The 23,575-nt window shown below is 40.4% G+C and overlaps 1 protein-coding gene across 2 annotated transcripts in view; it reads right to left on the bottom strand.

Moving 5' to 3' along the window:
* LOC144498874 (low-density lipoprotein receptor-related protein 5-like) overlaps positions 1-23,575 on the bottom strand; it is a 172,970-nt gene that overhangs the window by 95,676 nt on the left and 53,719 nt on the right. For both annotated transcript variants that reach the window (XM_078220687.1, XM_078220686.1), the window contains exons 3-4: positions 21,665-21,862; positions 4,192-4,388 (exon numbers count right to left, since the gene is read on the bottom strand). In XM_078220687.1, the coding sequence (XP_078076813.1) occupies positions 4,192-4,388; positions 21,665-21,862 (395 nt within the window). The remainder of the gene's footprint in view (positions 1-4,191; positions 4,389-21,664; positions 21,863-23,575) is intronic.

Raw genomic sequence — 23,575 nt, 5'->3', positions numbered from 1 at the left:
TTTACGCTCCTGTCAATCAGGAATCGATCAATCTCCACCTTAAACATACACAATGTCTGAGCTTCCACACCATCTGGGGTAGAAGATTCCAAAGATTCACAACCCTGTGTAAAGAAATTTCTCCTAATCTCAGTGCTAAGTGACATCCCCCTTATTTTTAAATTGTGCCCTCTTGTTCTAGACTCCCCAAACAAGGGGAGTCTTACCTGCATCGACCTTATCTATTCCTTTAAGTATTTTGTGGGTTCCAATGAGATCACCTCTCATTCTTCGAAACTCTAGAGAATACAGGCCCAGTTTGCCCAATCTCTCTTCATAAGACAGTCCCGCCATTCCCGGTCTGGTGAACTTTCATTGCACTCCCTCTATGGCAATAATATCCTTTCCGATGCAAGGGGACCAAAACTGCACACAGTATTCCAGATGCAGCCTAACCACGCTGAAGCAAGACCTCATTAACTCCTGGATTCAAAACTTCTTGCAATATAGGCTAACATTCCATTAGCCTTCCTAATAGCTTGCTGCAGTGATGTTAGCCTTCAGTGACTTGTGGACAAGAACACCCAGGTCCTTTGTACATCTACACTTCCAAATTTCTTAACTTTTAGGAAATATTCTGCACATCTGTTCTTTTTACCAAAGTGAATTACTTCACATTTTTTCACATGATATTCCATTTGCCATGTTCTTGCCCACCCATTAAGTCGGTCCAAATCCTCCTGTAGCTACTTTACATCTTCCTTATAACACAAAGCTAGGCGGGAATGTGTGTTATCTGTGAACTTGAAAATATTACTTTTGGTCCTCGCATCCAAATAATTGATATATATTGTGGACAGCTGAGGCCCAAGTACTGACCCTTGCAGTTCCCCACGAGCCACAGCCTGCCAATGCAAGAATGACCCATTTATTCCTACTCTTTTTGACATCATTCTGCATTCTTTGTAAACTGAATGCTTTGTTTTTCCTGCCTTCTGGTCCCACTATTATTTCCTGTTACCAGCTTTGCTTTCTTCCAATTTGGGCCACAACTTAGGGTTCTCATCCTCCTGACAAGCTAGTTTAAATCCACCCCAACAGCACTAGCAAATTTCCCTGCAAGAATATCAGTCCTAGTCCTGTTCAGCTGTAACCCATCCAGCTTGTACAGGTCCCACCTGCCTCAGAACCGGACCCAATGCTTCAGAAGTCTGATTTTCCCCCCCCCCCCACTCTTACAATATTACTCCAAAAGTTCTTAAAGTTACTGCTTAAAAGAGACAGCAATATGATGTCCAGATTCAGCTATCATTTATCTTCACCACAGAAAAAAAGTGCCTTGTCATTACATTTAATCGTGCTCTGATTTTTTTTAATGCTATGTACAATTTCCTCCGAGATTGGAAAAAGTCAGAAAGGAAATAATGAGGTGCCAACTTACTATCCCAGAATCAACATAGATGTTTAGCATATGACCTTTCTTTCAACTCAAATGGACAAAATAGTTTTCTCTGATTCAATCTTTTAATGCAGTTTTCTTAAGAGGGGGAAGAATGCAGAGGCTGGAGTACTAGCAGTTCTAGGCTTTTTTAAAATCTTTTGAATATTGTGGCAAAATAAGTATATTTTAAGGTATGATATTTTCTCAACATGTTGTGCCCATTCATGTTAAATCTCATTCTTTTCAATCTTACCTGCGGTTCAGTTGAAAAATCTATAGATTCTAATGTTTCCCTGACTCTCTCCAACAGCAAAGTGAAAATAAATACACATCAAGTGGAGACAGAAAGATTACAAAATAACCTCGCTACCAAGATCCTACAGCCATGATTCCAAGACTCATAAGCGTTGCACACAATGTATTTAACCACAAAAACAAGTACTGTGAACAGACACAGCAAGTGCAGCAGATGTTCTGCACAGTGTTGCTATAAGAAGTCCTGCTGAGCCTATATACTTCCGAGTCATGACATGCTGACATTTCACCCCATTAGCATCAGGCTTTATGGAGTCTAATGGATTCTGACATTTTGTAGTCAGTGCTTCACTGAGCACAAGGAAGAGATCTTACAAAGAAAGCAATGTTAAAACACCATTAGTATTCTCAAAATTGGGACCATTACAGTGTCTAAGGAATAATGCTGCCAAAAATAGTTTCCCTTTGAGAATCTTTCAACCAAAACAGAAATGCTCTATGTTGGGGCAGATTCTCCCCCCAAAAAATCGAAGTATAACGAATTCACGTAAAGACTAGAGTAAATACCACTGTTTTTTTCAGCGGGATTTTCAAAATGAATCTCCCACACTCTGGACTACAGAGTGCACTAGCGTGAATCGTGCTGAAAATCCGGGGGTGGGGCCTATCCCTGCTGAAGAGGCCTGCAGCATGGTGCTGAGTGGGCCATTGCGCATGCACTGATCTTCCGCAGTTCTGACTCCCCCCACCGCCCCGAACACCACCCCCCCCTCCCCTTTACCCCGATCAATGGCCTCCCTCCCTCTGTCACCCAGCCCAAGTGCAGAGCAGCAGTGGGATCCTCCCACCCCCACCGATCACACTTCCTAGAGGCCCCGCCCCCTCAGCACTGCCCAATACCTGGGCTTCCATGGCCTCCCCTTCACTCCAGCGGGGTCAGGCCGCCAGCGCCCCGCAAGTGGGGAGCTATTGTAAACCCTGCTGGAGCGAAACACTTCTGGGCAGGGGTGGAGACTTTAGCAGACTTAGAGACTTCAGTCCCGGGACGCTAACCATATGTTAAACATATTAAAATCAGAATTTACATAATTTATACAGCACCGCGCCAGAAATCGGCAAGAGCTGATGGTGCCGAAAATCCGGTTGCTGGAGACTCCCAGAGGCCGTGGCGCCCAGCGGGGAGCCCGCTAAATGGCCTCCGCTCGAGTCTCCTGGCGCCTCCCTTGTCTTTATGTGGATCTGCAATGTGTTAAGGCCATTCATTTGTGAAGCAGAATCCAGACTGCAAGAAGCAACACAAACAACTGTGACAGCAAAACTGTTTCTAAGTCACATTTCAGAACAAAGGGCAGGATTGGGGATATTTGGATTGGGATCCCAACATTGTGGTCAAATGATGGTGCCAGACCTGAACTGTATCAGGAGCAGTCACCCGGCAGTCATTTTTTTCTGAATTTGCCAAATAGTAGCCAGAGGGCACACTTGCTGTACAATTGAGCATAGTAGATGGACTTTTAGAGCTGGAAGGCCAATAGGAGGTCCTCCAGTGCAGAAGGTCCTGGACTTGCCAGTGCCAACTTCAGAGGCCCACTCAGCAACTTTTCAAGTTTTGGAATTAAAAAATGGACACAGCTGCAGAGCCACCTTGACGGAGGGTCTCAAAGCCTGCAGCCTTGATCCCTCCTAGTTCTGCTGCTGGAAGGCCGCCTACTGGCAGCTGGACTGCTCCTGCTGCCGGGGACATACAGGCCAAATTTCTGATAATTAGCTTTAGTTAGCCTTTTCCTTACCTTCTGCCTTCAATTCCACCTCTGGGATTATAGCCTGAGGGGCAATTTGGTACTGTCAAACTGATATGTCACTGCTCTTGTAAAGTTACATGCCCACCCACCTCTGTTCCTGCCTCCATATCAGGGTAAACATGCTGCCCATTTTTACACTTGTTGCCAGGAGGGTTTTGCATTCAGCGCTGCAGGGATTAACTCTCTCTCTTGGTGGGTCTCCAGGTCAGAGGAACAAGTACCCTCATGCTAGAGTTGAGGTTAACTCCAGTTATGGCATTATGTATATTCTTGCCAGCAGTAGCAAAGCAATGATAAAAGATACCAACTTACCATCAAGATCTCATTCTCAGGAACACAACTATAAAGTTAATTGAGGAAGTACTGTATTGCACTTTTAGATATTTAGTTGTATATCAAGAGTTTTACATGCAACATTAAATCATTACATGATAAATAACATTACGATTTGATAACCACCTGCAATCCAAATTAAAACATTTCCACAGATTTGTTTGGACCAGGGTTGCATGTGACTACACTGGGCCATGACTCGAGCTTTGGATTGTTTAAAGAATATTGCAAAGGTAACTACAGCGTGAGAAAATTGAGCAGATTTGGTAATAAATTGTTCTGCTTGTTAAATCATAAATAGTGACATTGATCAAAACATTTCCTTAAAATAAATATTTTAGATATTAATCTTTTAACCTTGATGACCATCCCCAAACTTACTGTGCGGCTGTCTCTCCTGACTGAAGACTTGGATATCCATGGGAGAGTAAATACTGACAAGTATCTCCCGTTTATTTGCCCCAGTCCTCTTGTTACAAGCGTGGATTGAGCGGGTTTGCCAATCTGTCCAGTATAACGTTTCGCCATATAACGTCAGGGCAAATGGATGAGTCAGAGTACCTTGCACAACTTTTTGCCTGTTGAAGAAAACAAAATAAAGCAATTCAAACAAAAGAGGCAATAAGAGCTAACACACAACTCTTGCTGTTAAAGCACAGAAACAAGTTGCATTTTTATATTACCTGTCACATAAAAGGACACTTTTCTGAAGAAGATCCAAACAAGAGGTGAACAAATTCAGGGAGGCAGGAGTGAAGAGGTAAGTTTTGAAGAGGGATAGCAAAGTTTAATAATTTCCAAAGAATAGTCTTGGGTGAAGCGGAAGGTTTGAACAATTAACTGAAATCTGGTACAGAAGCAGAGACGTGGATTGAAATAGATGGCTGGAGAAAATTGCTTAAAAAGTGAAGTAAGACTATGAAGAGATTAGAAATCTAGGATGAGGACCTTGCATCTCATATGCCAAAAGCGTACGTGCAGCTTGAAAACAGGAACAATTTGAATGGGCGGCACGGTGGCACAGTGGTTAGCACTGCTGCCTCACAGCACCAGGGACCCGGGTTCAATTCCGGCCTCGGGTCACTTTCTGTGGAGTTTGCACATTCTCCCTGTGTCTACATGGGTTTCCTCCGGGTGCTTTGGTTACTTCCCACAGTCCAAAGATGTGTGGGTTAGGTTGATTGGCCATGCTAAATTGACTCTAGTGTCAGGGGAATTAGCAGGGTAAATGTGGGGTTATGGGAGTGGGGCCTGTGTAGGATTGTGATCGGTGCATTCTTAATGGGCCGAATGGCCTCTTTTTGCACTGTAGGTATTCTATTCTATCTAACTTTGCGCGAGAAGAAGCATGGACTACAGAGTTCATAATAATTGGTTATGAAACAAGTTGGGAAGCCAATAAGAGAATTGATTGTAGTCAATGCCTCAAGGTAATAATAAATGAATTAAATTCTGATGGGGGGGGTGGTGGAAACAGAAAAAGGTACAAAAGAACATTTTTTTGTGAAGGCATAGAATTCCAGTCTTGACAATTAAGTAGAGGTGTGAAATTCTGGGCATCGTTTCAAAAAACATTTTCTAAGTACAATATAAATAAAAACTGCACAAAAGAAATTAAGACAAAAACTTGCAATACAGGTCATTTTAGTGTTCATGTGAATCTATGTATATTATTCCTGGGACAATTTCTGGAGACAAAGACATGTTTATATTTGGCAAACTGGTCACTTAAATATAAAGAATTAAAATGGTGTACGCAACAAACAGCATTTCACAACTAATAGCTAAAAGAACAAATGAATTTTCATTTATGTAGCACATTTCTGGACGTTCATTTCAGGACATCCCAAAGTGCTTCAGAACCAATGAATAATGGTAGAAATGCAGACATTGTTGCATTAAGCAAAAGCCACATTCAATGCGTGTTCAGCAAGTTCCCACAAATGGCAATGAGATAAAAGATCTAATGATGGGTTTTACTGGTGATAGTTTGGGGATAAATATTGACAAGGTCACAGTGAAAGTTCCACTGTTCACCTTCAAATAATGTTATTACATCCACCCCATTTCACGGGTATTTTATTTGTAGCAGGGCAGACATTGCATGGCCCGCTCGCCTGTGGTTCAATTGAGACATTTAAGTGGCCAATTAATGATCACTTAAGAGCTTCCTCCTGCTGCCGCTGGCATTTTACCCATGATGGGTAAAATGTACCAAGCGTCTACGCCGCCCAGTAAAATCTGATGAGCCTTCTGGCTAGGTGCAGTGTGCCAATCTCATTGGCCAGTAGCTCTCTTGAGGTGTGACTTGCTCTCCAATAGAGACGGAAAACCCATCTCAAATCAAATAAAGGCCCTACGGCTGTTAAATTACTGTGGGCTGAGCCAGCAAAGCACGGGCAGGCTTGCAATTGTGAGAATGTGTCTTCAGGTAAAATACAGCCCAACTCTCATTTAAAAGACAGGACTTCAGACAGTCTATTTTTACATCTGGGTATTGTATTGCCTATAATAAAAAGATAAAATGTTGGAAATACTCAGCAGGTCTGACAGCATTGGTTGAGAGAGAAACAGAGTTAATGTTGACAGTCTGTATTGTATGCCTGATCTTCATGGTTGTACTGTATTGCCTATTCTTTTCCGCACTCTTTGCAGCTCCCATCTACACACAAGCTTGGTGAAAACATTTGTATTTTGCTCGCTATGAAGTTGAACTGTACAAGATGGTTATATTTTAACATGTCCCCTTTAACTTAAGGCAAAATTGAGTATTCCAGAAATGCCCAGTTTGAAGACATGCCCGGGAGATCTGGTTGCCATGGGGAGAAACTCAAACAGAAACCTCAAGCAACAGTTTTCAGACCTTTACTCAGCATCTCACACAACTTCTTTTTGAGGCAAAAAGAGCAAGAGAAAGAATCTGTTGTGGAGAAATGGAAGAACTGTTTTATGTTTGATGCGCGATTAAATCACTCGGGAGGCTAGATTGTACCCGGGAAATAAAGGCTTTTATTACTAACAAGAATGGAGCACACTATATACAATACAATCCCAGACTAAAGGGTCACCAGGAAGTGCAGTGACCTTTATACTTCCCCAGGTAGGCGGAGCCAACTGGAGTGTATCACAGAACAATATCAACAGGTAGAACAGCCCAACCCTAACCCCAACAGTGACAACAGTAACATACCTACAAATACCCATAGTGCTGACCATCCATGGCTCAGCACTCATAGTGGTAACCAACTATGGTTCACCACAATGTTAAAAGAAAGAGTTTGTTTACTCTTCAAAAAGGAAAGAGAGAGAACACCAATGGGACTTTGAGCTATGACTTAATATTTAAAGCTCAGTGAGCCTAGCTGGTGAAAACTGGATCTGGAAAATTCTAAGAACATTTTAGGTGTACCGACACTACAAAGACTGCAGCTGTTCAAGAAAGCAGCTCACCAGAACCTTCTCAAGGACAATTAGGTATGGGCAATAAAAAGATGCTGGCCCAGCCAGTGATGCCCACATTGTTTGAAATAATGTAAAAACCTTGGTTGAATGGAATGATTTTGAAGGATACTAGAAGTTTTGATCTAGTGTAGCAGGGAAAAGTGAGCCCTCTGGACAGTCTGTTGCTACAGAGGAAATCTCCCTGTAATTGTACAAATCTGGCAGGTGTAATGCACAGCAAAAGGGGTTCTAAGATGTCTCTCAATTGTATTAGTTAGCTGATACAAACATATCTTTATTTAAGTTTGGTATAGGGTAGTTGCCTGTTAAGTAATATTTGGTCTATGTTGATTTTAGTTTGCTTGTTACAGTAAATGTCTTAAAATATGAAACCATGTCCTTTGGATCTTTCCATCAGTTGCTGGGAAATTCATCTCTTTTAAGTTGTCGGTCTCTATGGGAACCTTTTTATACTGAAGAATGAAGTTTTACACAGTGAATTTTACCCGTCTCATTTCTTTCTTACAAATCTCAGCCCTGAATTTCTACATCGTTTTTATACGCCTGTGGTCTTTAATCTAGCAAAAAATGCTTCAACGGAATTGTATAAAGGGATTCAATTCATTTATGATTACCAATTTAGCTGCAATAACCTACCCATAATTTGAGAAATATCTCAAGTGCTCTCAAGAGTGGCAAATATAGCCTTTTAAACAAACAAAGCGCACACTGTGATATTTAATGAGTCATGTCTTTATGCATTAAAGTAAAATTTAAGAAATGGATGGTTAAAAATAAAAGGCACCCACGTATTTGTTTACACACAAAACAGGAACACCTTCCATATTAATTATCAAGAGGTATTACAAGTTAACACCACCAACACAGAGACTTACACACTGCAGTGCATATTGGCTATTTGAGTATGGAGGTCAGTATTCCATAGAAATACACACATGTTCCCGACACGTGCTTCTATCGTTTGTGAAGTTGATAATCTGGTATTAGTATCAACTATTCCATGTCAACGTGTTTTACATAATATGCAAATTAACTTCTCTAGAGTTTGTCTGAACAATGTATCTCACCCGGAGAAAAGCATCCACTCCGATATTCCTGAGACATTCCCATTTCCCATAAGAGCCTGAGGGAAAAGAGAGTGAGAGAGCGCAAGTATAGAGAACGAGAGAAGGGGAGAAATAAGAGAAAGGAGGACTTGATTTGTATAATGCCTATCATGACCACTGGACATCCTGAAGGGCTTTCAGCCAATTAAGTACTTATGAAGTGCAGTCACTGTTGTAATGTAGGAATCATGGCAGCCAATTTGCATTTGTGAAGCTTCCCACGAACAGCAATGTGATAATAACCAGATAATCTGTCTTTGTGATTGAGGGACAAATATCTACCAGGACACTGGGGATAACTCCCCTGCTTTTCTTCAAAATAGTGCTAGAGGGTCTTTTACGTTCATTTGAGAGTGCAGATGCGGCCCTGGTTTAATGTCTCATCCGAAAGACTGCACCACTAAAAGTGCCAATCTTGATTTTTGTGCTCGAGAGGAACTTGAAGTCAGAACATTGTGACAGATGCACGAGTTCTACCAACCAAGCCATGGTTGACATGGCCAGAAAGAAATAGTAAACCAACTTAGATTATCAGAGACCTGGAAAAGTCACCTGTCTTTCTCCCCACACATATAAGAGGTACATAATTTTGAAAAACAAAACAAATTTTGAAAAATTCAAAATCAAGCAACATTATCTCATTCTTCTACTTATGAACGAGTTAAAAAGTCGGCAACGCCCATTGAGTTGTAAAGACTTGTACAAAAGAATTGATGTTCGATTTCATGGTATGTAAGATTGTTTGAACCACTCAAAGTTCTTTAACTCTTTCCTCTAATGGGTAAGTTCTAACATTTCAAATTGTTTTTTCTATATGCACCTTGGTAGAAGCTGAAACTCTCCAGTTTCCACGACGCAGCACTTACTCCCGGCATTAACAATTGCCATGTGGCAAGGGCATCATCCTAAAGTATAGCAATAGGCCTTAGCAGTGAGCAAGAGAAAGAAACATTTTGTGCAGAGAAAAGATTCAAAGCTTATGCTTCTATTGAAATTCGGAAGTCAAACTTTTTAACGGTAGGCCTCTCGTGGAACAACACCAAATGCACTTGATGGTTAATTATCATCTGAACCCAAGATTAAAATTAAATTGAGAGCTGATCTAATACTCAGTTTGTCAGGATAATCTGTTTAGCAAAATAAAAATCATTTAGACAGCATCTTCCATGTCTGCAGAACATTTCCAAAACATTTCTTGGCCAATGGCCAGAATTCTCCAGCCGTTCACGTCCCACCACCAGGGAGCATGGAGAATTTGGTGCTCAACCAAATCTCCATTCACTACAGCGGAATGGGAAAATCCCACTGGCATGAACTGTTGGAGAATCATGCCCACTGACTTATTTTATTTTACTGTAGCTACCGTTGTCTTGTAGGGAAATGCAGCAGTCAATCTGTGCACAGTAAGCTTTCTCACAATCAATGATATAAATTATTGCACAATTTGTTTCAGTGTTGGCTGAGAGATAAATATCGGTCAGACACTGGGAGAGCTCTCCTGCTCCTCCATGAAGGTATCATGGAATCTTTTACATCTAATGAGTGAACAGGGCATCTGGAAGCCTGCAGCACCTCCGATGGTGCAGCATCTCCTCAGTACCACATTGAAGTGTCGAGCCATAATGACATGCTCAAGTCCTGGAGAGGGGTGTTGAACTATGACCTTCCAAATCAAAGGTAAGGTGTCACCACTGAGGCAAAGTGTAACATGTATTTTTTTCAACATCTGCTGGGAAAAGAACAATCACCAAATGTTGCAATTTTTAAAAAAAATCAGAAATACATCATCTGTAACTTATTGTTTTGATGGCACTCTCAAATACTGTGGATGTGAGGTGCATTCCATGAAATCTCTTTGAAGGTTTTGAAAGTGGCTTGTGCAGGCCAATAAAAAGTTCACTGCAGCTGCAAAAATTAAATAATAATTGCTGCTGACATTATCTGTTCTCTAAATAAAAGTCTGGAATTTTAATCTATAGTATGGAGGCACTAACTCCGAGCCAAAAATTGTAGAGCAAACCAAGCGCATATAAAATATACATATTCACACATGAATAAAACCCACAAAACATACTGTATATAAAACCTCAACCTTTCTGTCCAGTAAGGCAGGGGCAGCAGTTATATACTAAAAATTAAGTCATCCATGTTACATTCAAATTTCTGCCAATTTTTCTTTGAACATAGTTCTACATTCTTCCTCCTCCATATTGAACTACTCAAAAGGACATACAATTCTTTTTAAAAGCATTGCAAAAAGGCTAACATAAATTACATTTCAAATTCACAAAGCCATTTATGTCCTCTTATCAGCAGCTTCTTCAAAATGCTTATTGATTTCTAATGTTGAGAAAGGAACATTATTGCCCATCAATCCCAGCCCAAGACATCTGAAGTTGTCAATGCTGGTATGTAGCTAAAGTGACTATTCCATAAGTGTGAGCCAAATAGTGAACGCCAACTGGCATATGGACATCACAAGTTAAATCCTGTTCACACTCAACATTTAACTATGCGACCAGCAACAGGAGTCTCCCACATCACAAAGATGGCGGTGTTAATATTAGCACTCCAGCAGCCTCCTCTGATGACACATTTCTGGGTTTAAAGAATTGAAGTCTCAGAGTTCAGCAGGATACTGAGCCCAGCAAGGTTTTGATGATGACACAAATAAAATTACTCAGAATGATTACTATGAAGTAACATAGTGATTTAAACTAAAGATTGTGAAGTTTCCTTTGAAATGTGTTTCCACTCAGGCTGTTGCCTAGAAACCAGAATACCCTTATTTACGGCCTTCCTTCACGATGCATAGACACAGGCAGAATAGGTTGACAATGACAGTTAAGGTCATACAGCATTTAAATCCATTTTAGGCACAACCATTAGTATTTGGGCTTTTCTGGCTCTTCACCTCACTTAAAAGGCACAGATAAAAACACATCTGGGCCATTGTTAAAGGCAGGGATGACGTAGCTCAGGTCACAGCCTCATTTTCTTCTTCCAGTCATGTTAAAATCAAGTAGAAAGATGGAGAAAAGTCTAGCCCTTAACTAAACTACCAGGTAGCATATTGTCAGATGTGTAAAACACGCAAGATACTGAATTTTGCTCCCCATTAGCTTTGTGGATTAGTATATTTCCACAAGGAAGACGCCCAGCCAACACACAAGATTTGACACAATTCATTTCGGAGTACAGGTAGTGGGATCAAGAGGAGTAGAATGCACTGAAACGGTGGTTGTCTATGAACAATTTCATGTGTTGTCCATGACCTCATACAACTATAATATATTGTACGTTCAACTATCATTATCTTAATATAAAATAAAAGCAAATTACTGCTCTGACAAAGAATCACCCAGATTCTAAACAGGAGTTTGGTTCTTTCTCCACATATGCCGTCAGACCTGCTGAGATTTTTCAGCATCTTCTGTTATCATTTATCTTAAACTCATTTCAAAATTATATTTACTGCACTAACCAGAAAGCCTAGAAATGCTCTTTAATTAAAAATATAATTGCTGGAAATATGTAGCAGATTCGCCAGGACATGCAAATAGAATGGGTGTACAGCCAATACTGATACGTACTTGTGGATCTGTTATATACTTCTAGCATTCGTGTTTTCATTAAAGAGAAGTTTATTTATTATTGTCACAGGTGGGCTTACATTAACACTGCAATGAAGTTACTGTGAAAATCCCCTAGTCGCCATGCTCCGACTCCTGTTCGGATAGACTGAGGGAGAATTTAGCATGGCCAGTGCACCTAACCCGCACATCTTTCAGGCTGTGGGAGGAAACCGGGGCACCCGGAGGAAACCCACGCAGACATGGGGAGAACGTGCAGACTCCACACAGACAGACAGTGACCCAAGCCAAGAATCGAACCCAGGTCCCTGGCGCTGTGTGGCAGCAGTACTAGCCATTGTGCCGCCCTAGGCTGCTAAAAAGTAATTTTAGTTAGGCACAGTAAAAGGGCTTTTAAAAATGGCTCATACTAACTATAATTAAATAGGCTGACTGGTTGTCTGGGGAGACTCCCTGGTCGCTCGCTGATATCCAATAGTGAGCTGAATTTCATTCCACTCCACCCGAGTCAGCAACATCAGTTGTATTGTGACTGCATTCTGCAAATTACTGAATTCCCTCTCTCAGTCAAAATAGGGGACACTTTAACACCCAATTTTCTTTGTTCAAATCACACCACTCCTACATTTCCAAAATGAGCTTATGTATTTTATTCAGTACGACCTGCTCCATCATGCTGAAATGCAAAATTTACAATTTAATCAGGCTTCTACAGAAAATAGATAAGCGGTAGCCTATAGTTTTAATTATTGGAGTCTCCCTATCCTCGGATTTTGAGTGCTATTTAATTTAAATTGCACTGCAATGAAAGCACTGTTTGGTTACATGACTGACATAGTGTACAGCATCTGGACAACAATACAGATATATTTTCCAACTGGACCTCCATTAGTAAATGGTGCATTATTAAAATCTGATGTTAACTTGCTGACCCCAGACTTTTGTGGCCCGGATCTCAGTCCGTGTCTGGTCTGACGTTGGGGGAATCACCAAGGATGGGATGGAGGTTGGAAAATGAAAAAATGTATGCAAGGTGGGAATGATAAGTTTGTGTAATTCATTCATAGGATATGGAAATCCCTAGAAAGGTCAGCATTTAATGCCCATTCTTCATTTCCCTTAAGCAGCTGGTAGAGAGCCACCTCCTTGGAGTGCTGTACTCCATGTGGTGAAGGTACTTCCTTAATGCCATTTTTGAGTTCCAGTAGTTTGACCCAACAATGCTAACAACGATACACTTCCAAGTCATAATAATATATGGCTTGGAGAGGAACATGCAGATGGTTCATTACCACCTGTAATCTATCCTTGGTATACACTGCAGCCACTCTGCATCAGTGGTGGAGGGAGTGAATGTTTAAGATGGTGTATGGGATACCAATCAAGCTGGCTGCTTTATCCTGGATGATGTTGAACTTCTTGAGTGCTGTTGGAGTTGCACTCATCCAGGCAAGGGGAGAGTATTGCATCACACTCCTGACTTGGACCTTGTAGATTGTGGAAAGGCTTTGGGGAGTCACAAGGCGAGTTACTTGCTACATAATTCCCAGCAACTAACAATATGTAGTTAAAGTATTTATATGTCAGGTCCAATTAAGTTTCTGGCCAATGGTGACCCACAGGATATTGTCGATATGAGCTCAATTAAAAACCATGTGACCCTAACTTAAAGGGATACATCTATTTGAAAGTATCTTCCTGTCAATGGGGACAAAAATGTTGGTAACTGTACAAAGCTTACCAATATTTTTGATGTGTTCATATATCAGTCTTTACATAGACTGATAGTGTTTGGCAAAAACAAGTCCAATAAATGCTGGGAAAGTAAACAGAGGTTAAAGAGCTAGGATGGGATATCCAGTTAATAGTATTTTAGAATACCAGCAAGGAGGCAAGTTAAGATACTGTAAAGACATAAGTGACCGTTACTACCACAGGCTGTTCCAATTTATGACACTGGTTCGTTGAAAGTGACAATGCAGATGATACATCAGTTGACCCAAAAAGTTGCACTGAATTTACAAAGTTAAATACAAGTTCAACTCAATTTCTCCTTCGCTGTGTTATCCGAAAGCTTTAAATGAAGTGGGGATTTCATTGGTCAATCCACTGTCCCCATTTTACGAGCACCTCAAAATAAATGACAGTGCAAGAACTGATGTTCCCCGTGAGCTCTACAACTCCTCAGCAAGCTGGAAGTCCTCACACAAGCTGTGCATAGGTCAGCCCCACAAAAAAAATTAGGGGCCCGGCACTTGAATATATCACCCTGACACATCAAAAGGAAATTAGAGGGAATGTTGGAAAGAACACTTGCCACAATTTCAACTAAGCGAAACCAGCAAGGAAACAAACAAAAGTAACAGGATAGCCTCAAAATCCTGCTACAAATCTTCCCATAACACTCTTTAAATAGACTTCCATAAACGGCACACCTTAGCAGCCATTTTACATGTGAAAACAGACAGAACAATAGATCAACTACAGCAAATTCCATGGATAGGGCTGAGGTTTAATAAACTGCAAACTGGCTGGCCCCTTTAGAACCCGTATCCACCAGTCAATTCTCTACGGGAGATTTTCCAATCAGGCTTTGGAGCCAGAGTGGTCTGCAATACTCCAGGGCATTGTTGATAACTGGCAGGTCTGTTTTGCTTATTTGTGAAATCCGCCGAGGTAAGACTGCAGAGGCAGGGTGGGGGGTAGGGTTGGTTGAGATTCTTTCTGCTGGGCTGCAGAGAACCCAAGAAGATAATTTTGTTAAGGGTAGGGTGATCCTAGCTGGCCAAGCAGTGGAAAGCTCAACATTGCTTTGAACTGGTGCGCTGCATGGCTTTAGCAAAGTGAACTTCAACAATACCTATGAATATACTTGGGGGTCTTTCGAACCTGCCAACACATGGTTAAAACCTCCGCATTTAGAGAGGGATGTTACCCTACGTGGAGAGAACAAACATTCAACATCCATCATGCTACAGAAGTAGATTTCTCAGTAGTCTGATTCAGGGATTCAGACATCGTGATGAGTTATATGTGCGTGTCAGATACTTTATTGACTTTTTTAAAAAATCTTGTGTGTTCATGATATGGTCTGTCAAGCTCAAATTCAAAACAATTTTACTAATGCTTTTTAATGCCGAGATAAACTCTGTAGTTCTTTTAACATATGGCAGCAATTTGTGTAAGTGTACCAATATGTTGTTACAACTAATAGTTTTAATTGCATGGTTTTCATGCTGTTTGCAGTCTGCTGCCTGACGTACTTGCCTGAAGGAAACTCTCTTGTGTAGCTTTAGCACAGTCGGCATCCAATTTGAGGGGTCACATGAAAACAGAAATTGACGCACTATCCATTTTACTGAATTTTATAGTTTTATTTTAAGCAGGATATACAGATCAGGACATTGATCTGGGGACACTTCATCTATCGAACACAGTAACTTCAAGTAAGGCTATCCCACTTGCTTACTCTTCACTGAGTTCACCTTTTCATTATAATTTGAAATAAAAAACAAATATTTGCACAGAACGTGAAAAAAAAAAGCTCCCAACAATCCATTTTACAGTCTTTATTCCAAAGCCACTACAATACAACAAAATATAGCCTTTGAAGAGGCTTTCAAAGGCACTGGTTGTATAGCAGAGCTGATCAAAACATTGCACCACTCCTGCCCTTGTTTGTCTGACCCCAGCGGCAGTAATAAAGCATGCTGATCAGAAGATTCGTGTACGTCAGCATTTAAAACAGGCCTACCCGTTTGGGGTAAAAGAAACAACTTCCATTGTCTTCCGCAAGCCAATACTCGCAAAGGGCAAAGCAGACATAGCCTCCCTGCTCACTTCAGACTCTAGCCACAGTAAGCCAGCTGAACGCTGCATGAAGCAATTCAACTAATGTCTGGAATAATTAAGGAAAATATTACTTGCCTCAAATGTAAATACTGCAATGAATACATGGAGCTTGTAAAGCGTAAATAGGACGTTACAGCCGCCAAATTACTTTTAAGAGAATTTATTTGGTGCATGTTTATAACAAGTAACAGATTCCGGAATATTACCACAGCATACTAAAAGAAAAATCAAGTGCTATCAGGACACTGTGATCGATGTAGGGTAATTAATTTATAATGTAATCTGAAAGAAAATATGTCTGGGGGTAGGAAGTAAGCATCCATACCTCAATCTCACCAAAAGGTCTAGCACTCATTGGTCTGTATGTATGTTTCCTTGACTACAAAAATATCAAATATTCCAAGTAAGTAATTTAATGATTTTTCAGACTCACGTATCATTAACTTTGCCATGATTTTAGGATTGGTCTTAGATATTAATGGTATTTATATTTCCTCCTCAAACAGTATAGTCAGTAATTAACTCGTTATGTATAAACCGGTACTAGATTTTAAAAAAGAATTATGAGCAATATTTAATTTTCTCCACAAGTTACAAGACAGCATCAGACAAGTGGCTAGGTGGGTGGAGCAGGAAGGCAAGTGCCTGATTCAGGTCTTAACCAATATTTAATATTAAAAATCAGGATCTAACATTCCATGCTACTAAGGAAGTCTGCACTTTCCCTTCCTGTGATTAAAACACCTGGTCTTTGCTTGAAGCCTTGGCAGGGTCTAGTCGAGAGTTGTGGCTGGAAACACAGGTGCACACCAACAGTCTACCAGCTAAATTTCACAGAATCCTGAAATTATTTTTACCATCCACAGATGTTGAAGATTATTGGTCCGCGCATGACAGAATTGATAGGAGTGACCACCACACAGTTCTTGCAGAGTTGAAGTCCCATCCTCACACCGAGGTGTTGTGTGACATTATCATCATTGTAAATGAGATTGATTCAGAACAGCAATATATTCAGAAAATGTTGGAAAAACCCAGCAGGTCTGGCAACATCTGGGGTGAGAGAAAAAGAGTTAGCATTGAGTCTAATATGACTCATTCTGTTCCGAAGAAGAGTCACATTGGACTCAAAACGTTAACTCAGTTTCTCTCTTCACAGATGCTGCCAGAAATGCTGAGTTTTTCGAGCAGTTTCTGTTTTTATTTCAGATCTCTGACATCCACAATATTTTGCTTTTATTTTAGACCCAGAGAAGACCTATTAATTTAAAACTGGGCACTATGAGGTGCTGCGGGCCATCAGCAGCAGAAATGTATTCAACCACAATTAGGAAGCTCATGGTCTGGCATATTGCTCACTCTTCAGATTTGGGGTAGTTAGATTTTAGTTCAAGTTGACTATTTTTATACAAAATTCACCATAATAACCCACAAGGTCAAGGAGACCATTATAATACCAACAACCCATTTTGCAACCTGTATTTATAAAACTTGCATTAATCAAACTGTAGTATTGAACAGTGATCTGTCATGAAATAGATGATTATAAAAGTAATGAATCTTGATAGAATTCTAATCAACGAATCAATGTAATTGAGAATCAGAAAGACTGGGTTTTCATTTAATTATTAATGCATAATCATTGTATAAGTTTTATATCTTTCTCTCATGAGAAAGTAAACCTTCAGTTGAAATTACGAAGGTCTGTGAGACATTACATAATAGCCTTGCAAGACGCCAGCATAATGAGTGAAGAGTTGTTCAAAATCAGATTAAGAAGCAGTGATAATTAACACCATTGTACTTCTGTTAGAATTACAGAGGCCAGATAGTCTCCGGTACAAGTGGAAGTCATTCAAATTTACTTCAGAACAGCCAATCATTAAATCAACAATAGCCTGACTCTACCATGGTACGATGGCCATACGGAGTCAAGTACAGGGGTTCTCTAATATTTCATTGCCAGCTAGAGTTTGAAAACTCCGGTGTACAAACCATATGCCAGTCTCAGCAACAAGGTGCAAGATTGAGATCAGAGACCTTAGATGGTGAACATGACCTACACTTCAATGGACTGCACAACTAGCTGAAGCTGTAAAAATCATTCTCCCGAGTTGAAGTATGCCTTTTCTTCAATAAGCTTTCTAAAATTTACTAGTCTACAAGTTATGTTTGGCCTTAATTGGTTAAGTCTTGTTTGAACATAAATAGATTTATTAAGCCATCACAATTGCTGGTATTTGGATTGACCGAAATTAAATCAGTATTTACAATTAGACTATCTAAAATTGGTGACCACAGCAGGACCAGACTAGAAGTCGGACCATTGATTAATAAAAAGTTAATTACTGTGTTTTGGAAGGGTGTGTGTACCAATTCACAGTGACTTAGACCAAGGTCAAAATGTATTCAACTCTACTCAATGCAAAGAGAAATTGGACAAACTGTCTGACCCTGGCACATTTTTGTGCCTCAAGAGTGGAGATAAAGAGATGGGATAACGAGATTTTATTCAAACACAAGCTGCAGCAATGCTCAAGGTCAGAACAGATCTGACAGTGGAGGTGTTGTAGGCCATAAGCAGAATTGTACTCAACCATTGTTACATTATGGCCTTGCATTTCACTCTAACATTACCATAAAGTCAACAGATTAACTCTATTTCAATGAGGAACATAAAAGAGCATGCCAAAAAGCAGCAATTCATTTTTAGGTATGCCTGGTGAACCTATACAGGACCAAATGCTTGCCGAACAAGTAGTCACTCAATTTAGCTCTGGAATCAGCTTTTTATCCATGTTTGGACCATGGATTTCATGAGGTTTGTAGCCAGGTTGTCTTGGCAGAAGCCAAGCTGAGCATCCTCAAAGATGGCAGATCTCCATACAAAAAATTAGGCTGAAATTTGCACAACCAATTCGAGCCAGAAGCGCTGCGTGGATAGTCCTCATCATGACAGTCTTCAGCCAATTTGATTCACGCAATGTGATATCAAGAAATGGCTGAACACCCTCGATACAGCAAAGGCCCTGACAACATACCAGTTTTAACGCTGAAAACATGCGCTCCAGATCTGGCTGTATCAATTACAAAGCTGATCCCAGTATTTTACAGCACTGCACCTACTTGAAAAACCGGAAAATTGCTTAGGGATGTCCTGGTCAAAAAAAGGGAAAATCTAATCTGGCCAATTATAGTCCCATCAGTCTATTCTTGATCAGCAGCAAGTGATGCAAGATGCTATTGATAGTGCTTCCGAGTGGCACTTACTCGCTTTACTGGATTCTGACTTAAAGACCGGAATTCTATCATCTCGCCCGTCCCGGGGATCAGAGCGGGCGAGGGGAGGACAATGTGAAGGTCCATTGACCTCGGACGGGATTTTACATTTTCGGGATGAGAGGGGCTTCAAAATCCCATCCAACGTGTTAACTTGGTTTCCTGCTCCACAGATTCTGAGAATTTTATTTTAATTCAAATTTCCAGCATCTGGAGTACTTTATCTCATATGCATTTTTCACCTGCTCACTGATGCTCAATTTGGGTTCTGTCAGGGCATCTCACCTCCAGATCTAATAACAGCTTTAATCCAAACATGGTCGGAAAAAAAGAGCTGAATTCCAGAGGTGGAGTGTAGTGATTGTTCCTTTAAGAGCAACACAGCACAGTAAGGATCACTTGGTCTGGGAGACCAATGGGGACTTAGAGTAGGAAATTGTCCCATGGGGTGGAACCCTCTTGGGCAAGAAACATAAGAGGGAGCAAGTTGTAGCTATGTGGCTGCGGAACAATTCTTATTAATAAATCTGGTGTGTTCATTAACGGAGTCTCTGATAGCGTAGCTTTACATGGGGTCAGAGTGATTGCCTTTGAGCATGGAATCAAGTTGCCCTAGTAAAACAGGTGTCAATGGGAGTTGGGGGGAAACTCTCTCCACTGGTCGGAGCCATACCGAGCACAATGGAAGATGATTGTAGTTGTTGGGGCCAATAACCTCTGCCTCAGACATTGCTGCAGGAACTCCTCAGGGTAATGTCCTAATCTCAATTATCATCAACATCTTCATCAATGACTCCATCATAAGCTCAGATGGTGAGAACTTGTGCTGAAGACTGCAGAGTGTTCAGCACGATTCAAACTCCTCAGATACTGAAACAGTCTGTGCCCGCTTGCTGCAAGAGCTGGACATCATTCAGTCTTAGGCTAAAAAGTGGCAAGTAATATTGGAACACACATGTGCCAGGCAATTACCAACTCCATTCAGAGAGAGACAATTTTCCCCTTGACAATCAATTGCATTACAATTGTCTAATCCTCCATCATCGGCATCCTGGGAGTCTTGACCAACTAAAACCTAACTGGACCAGTGTTAAGCATATTTAATCTAATTTCATGATTCATTTTAGGAGTATAATTATTATTTTGGGGATTTAAAAAAAAAATGTATGATGAATTAAGACACTTGGTTTCAAAAACTGGAAAACAGACCTAAAGTAATTTAAATCAAAGGGTAGCCTATATTTATTTTAGAAAGGTCATTCTGGGCTATATTACAAACTAAACTATAGGCTACTTCTCTGAGCTATTTGGTGGAGACGGAATGTCTACAGCTTTCTCAATGGGGATTTAAATTATTCCTATTGTTTCCCAGAACAAAAGGTTTAGGAATTGGATATCCCAGCCATGCCACATTGTTGTATGGATGGACTGCAGTGCTTTTGGGTTTTCTGTGTGATTTCTCACAGAAATAGTTAGATGATGTCTTGTTCTGGAACAGTTTAGAGGAGTTGGAAAAGAGGATCTACCAAAGATACTGGAACCAGTAGCAACAGGGGTGGTTCTGATTTGAAATCATGAAGCAAGAATGCAGTGAGCCTGTGCTTAAGCTGGGGAGTCCACAATTGTGAGGTGGTGAAGGAGAACTGGCTAACTGGAGCTGGTGGAAGGATCCCATGAAATTTCACATAGCGGGAATACTGAGGAGAATCAAAGTGAATTCCTGAGAACATTGGCACACCTTAGTTTGGCCCAAGGAGAAGTGAAGGAACACTTAAGATCTTGTAAAGTATATAGGAACTTAGGTGGAAATAAAAGTAGAATGGAGAGTGTTTTGTTGCAATTTTCAGGTTTAAAGTACAAGTATTTACAGAATATACTTGCATTGTTTTACTCTTGTTCAGTAATTTTTCTTGTTAAAATGTGAAATTTTGTGGTGCGATCCTTTCAGTTAATAACTTAGAATTTGAGATTTTTTTTTAAATTACTGGTCTCAGTCAAGATCATAACACCAGACACATTAATACTGGCCACAAGAGTAGATCAGAGGCTGGGTATTCTAGAATAACTCACCTCCTGACTCCTCAAAGCCTTTCCACCACCTACAACTAACAAATCAGGAATCTGATGGAATACTTTCCAATACGTCTGGATGAGTGCAACTCTTAGAAGCCTAACACAGTCCAGGGCAGAGCAGCCCACTTGACTGGCACTCCACCCAACACCTTATACATTCACTCCCTCCACCACCAGCGCATTGTTGGCTGCAGCATATACAATCTACAAAATGTACTGCAGCTACTCACCATGGCTCCTTCAAGACCTCCCAAACCTGTGACCTCTATTGCCTAGAAGAGGAAGGGTAACAGGCACACTGCGAACACCATCAATAGTACCACATTGTCGATTCAATTGAAAAGTCAGAGATTACGATTATGTTATTCAGAGTACAGTAATAAACCCTCAATGAGCTATCCCAGTAAATTAATTGCACTTATTTTCCATTAAACAACTGCTCCGTAATCTTCAGTGATGAAAGGAAGTCAAATATTTCAATAAAATTACCTGAAAGAGCCATCCAAGTTGGATCTATGAATAAAACTCAACTTTGCATCCGCCCAGTAAAGTTTCTGTTCCTCGATATCAATTGTCAGTCCATTTGGCCAGTAAATATCAGAGTCCACAATGACAGAGCGACTGCTGCCATCCATGCCGGCTCGTTCAATTCTTGGTATTTCACCCCAGTCTGTCCAATACATGTACCTGTAAAAATATGCAGAACAATAGAAATAAGAACTTGCTGACAGACATTTGCTAAACTTTGCTTTCTCGTGTTAAATATTCTCAATCTATGTACAGTGCACAAGCTGTGAAAACCATCATGACAAAAGAATTGTAATGTTTGAAAATTATTGTAGAATCACAGTCATCAAAAAAATTCTTATTCATCATTTAACCTTCTTTATCCATGCTTAAATTAACAAGATATCTCTCAAAAAAGTCAAAAGACGATCCTGCTTACATAGAAGACAAAGTAATACATGTTCCACCATCTGCATGGTTAGCTTTTCTAAACAGCTGCGTTTAGTCCTGTGAACGCAGACAAGTGTCTAAACTTTACTGTCAAAACAATAATGGGTTTGGAATGAAATTTACAATAGAGCAACCAAATGTTTCTTTTCCAGAAAAAAAGGAGATCGCCAGCTGGGGATGTGAGAAGTCTTTCACATTTGGAAGTGTCATAAGTGGCCTCAGTCTTTTCAGAAACAAAACTGCAGTCAGTTTCTTCATACCTTTGGGCTTCCTCAATGGACAGTATGGTGTGGTACTAAGATTGGTCACTGCACTATGTTGTATCAGCTGGGGCAACTCTCAAGCAATTTACAATTATAGAATGAGTTTAACATTATAAACATTCCAAGGTGATTCACGAGAAATAGATGCCAAGCACATGAACAGTCACAGCACTGTGTGCAACCCCTCTGTGCATTTTGGCCTTGAGCTGACTTCAAATTCCATAATCGCAACAGTAAACTAGGTCATTTATTCCTGCAGCCCAGTGACATTCTGCAGGGGGGCTGAGGATCCGAGTGCCCAAATGCACGAATCACAAAAGGTTAGTACACAGGTAAAGCAAGTAATTAGGAAAGCTAATAAAATGTTATAATTTATTGCAAGGGGAATTGAATACAAAAGTAGAGGGGTTATGCTTCAGTTGCACAGGAAAATTGGCAAGACAACTTCTGGAATGTTGTGTACAGTACTAGTCTCTATATTTAAGGTAAGATCCAAATGCATTAGAAGCAGTTCAGAAAAGGTTTACTCGACTAATACCATGAATTGGCCAGTTGTCTTTGGAGAAAAGGTTGCAGAGGTTAGATTTGTATCCATTAGAGTTTAGAAGAGTAAAAGGTAACTTGATCAAAACCTTTGAGATCCTGAGGAGTATTAACAGGCTGAATATGGAGAGAAAGTTTTCGCTCGTCAGAGAATCTAGAACTAAGGGATCACTCATTCAAGATGATGAGGATGATAATTTTTTCTCTCAGAGGGAATATGTAGATGAGGAAGAGAGAAGTGAAGGAATGGTGAGAAGTTAAGGAATCATACTTTTTAGTACTCTGGAGATGACTTTGAGGAGATGGTACAAGTAAGGCTGATGCCACACTGACAAGAAAGTAGAAAATGACATAATATTCCGAGCTGAGGAGAGCATGAAAGCATTAAACACACAGGGTTCAGTGAAATAAGAAAACAGGAAATAACAACCAATCTTAATTGTCATCCAATGAATCTTGTTAGAAAAGAGAGAGAGATAACCAGGGGACCAGCATGGCAGCTGATCAGGCTATATTTATGTTCCATCTGCCTCTGATCCCAGTCCCAGTGAGAGACGAAAAATCAAACTCATAAAGGAAGAGTGAGAGACACATACAAATGAAGAGAGATGGAGACAGACTGGCACACATACACAAA

This window comes from Mustelus asterias, chromosome 9, assembly GCF_964213995.1.
Source record: "Mustelus asterias chromosome 9, sMusAst1.hap1.1, whole genome shotgun sequence".
Classification (NCBI taxonomy): Eukaryota; Metazoa; Chordata; class Chondrichthyes; order Carcharhiniformes; family Triakidae; genus Mustelus; species Mustelus asterias.
Note: the sequence above shows the minus strand (reverse complement) of the source record. Positions and strands in the feature narration are given on the sequence as shown.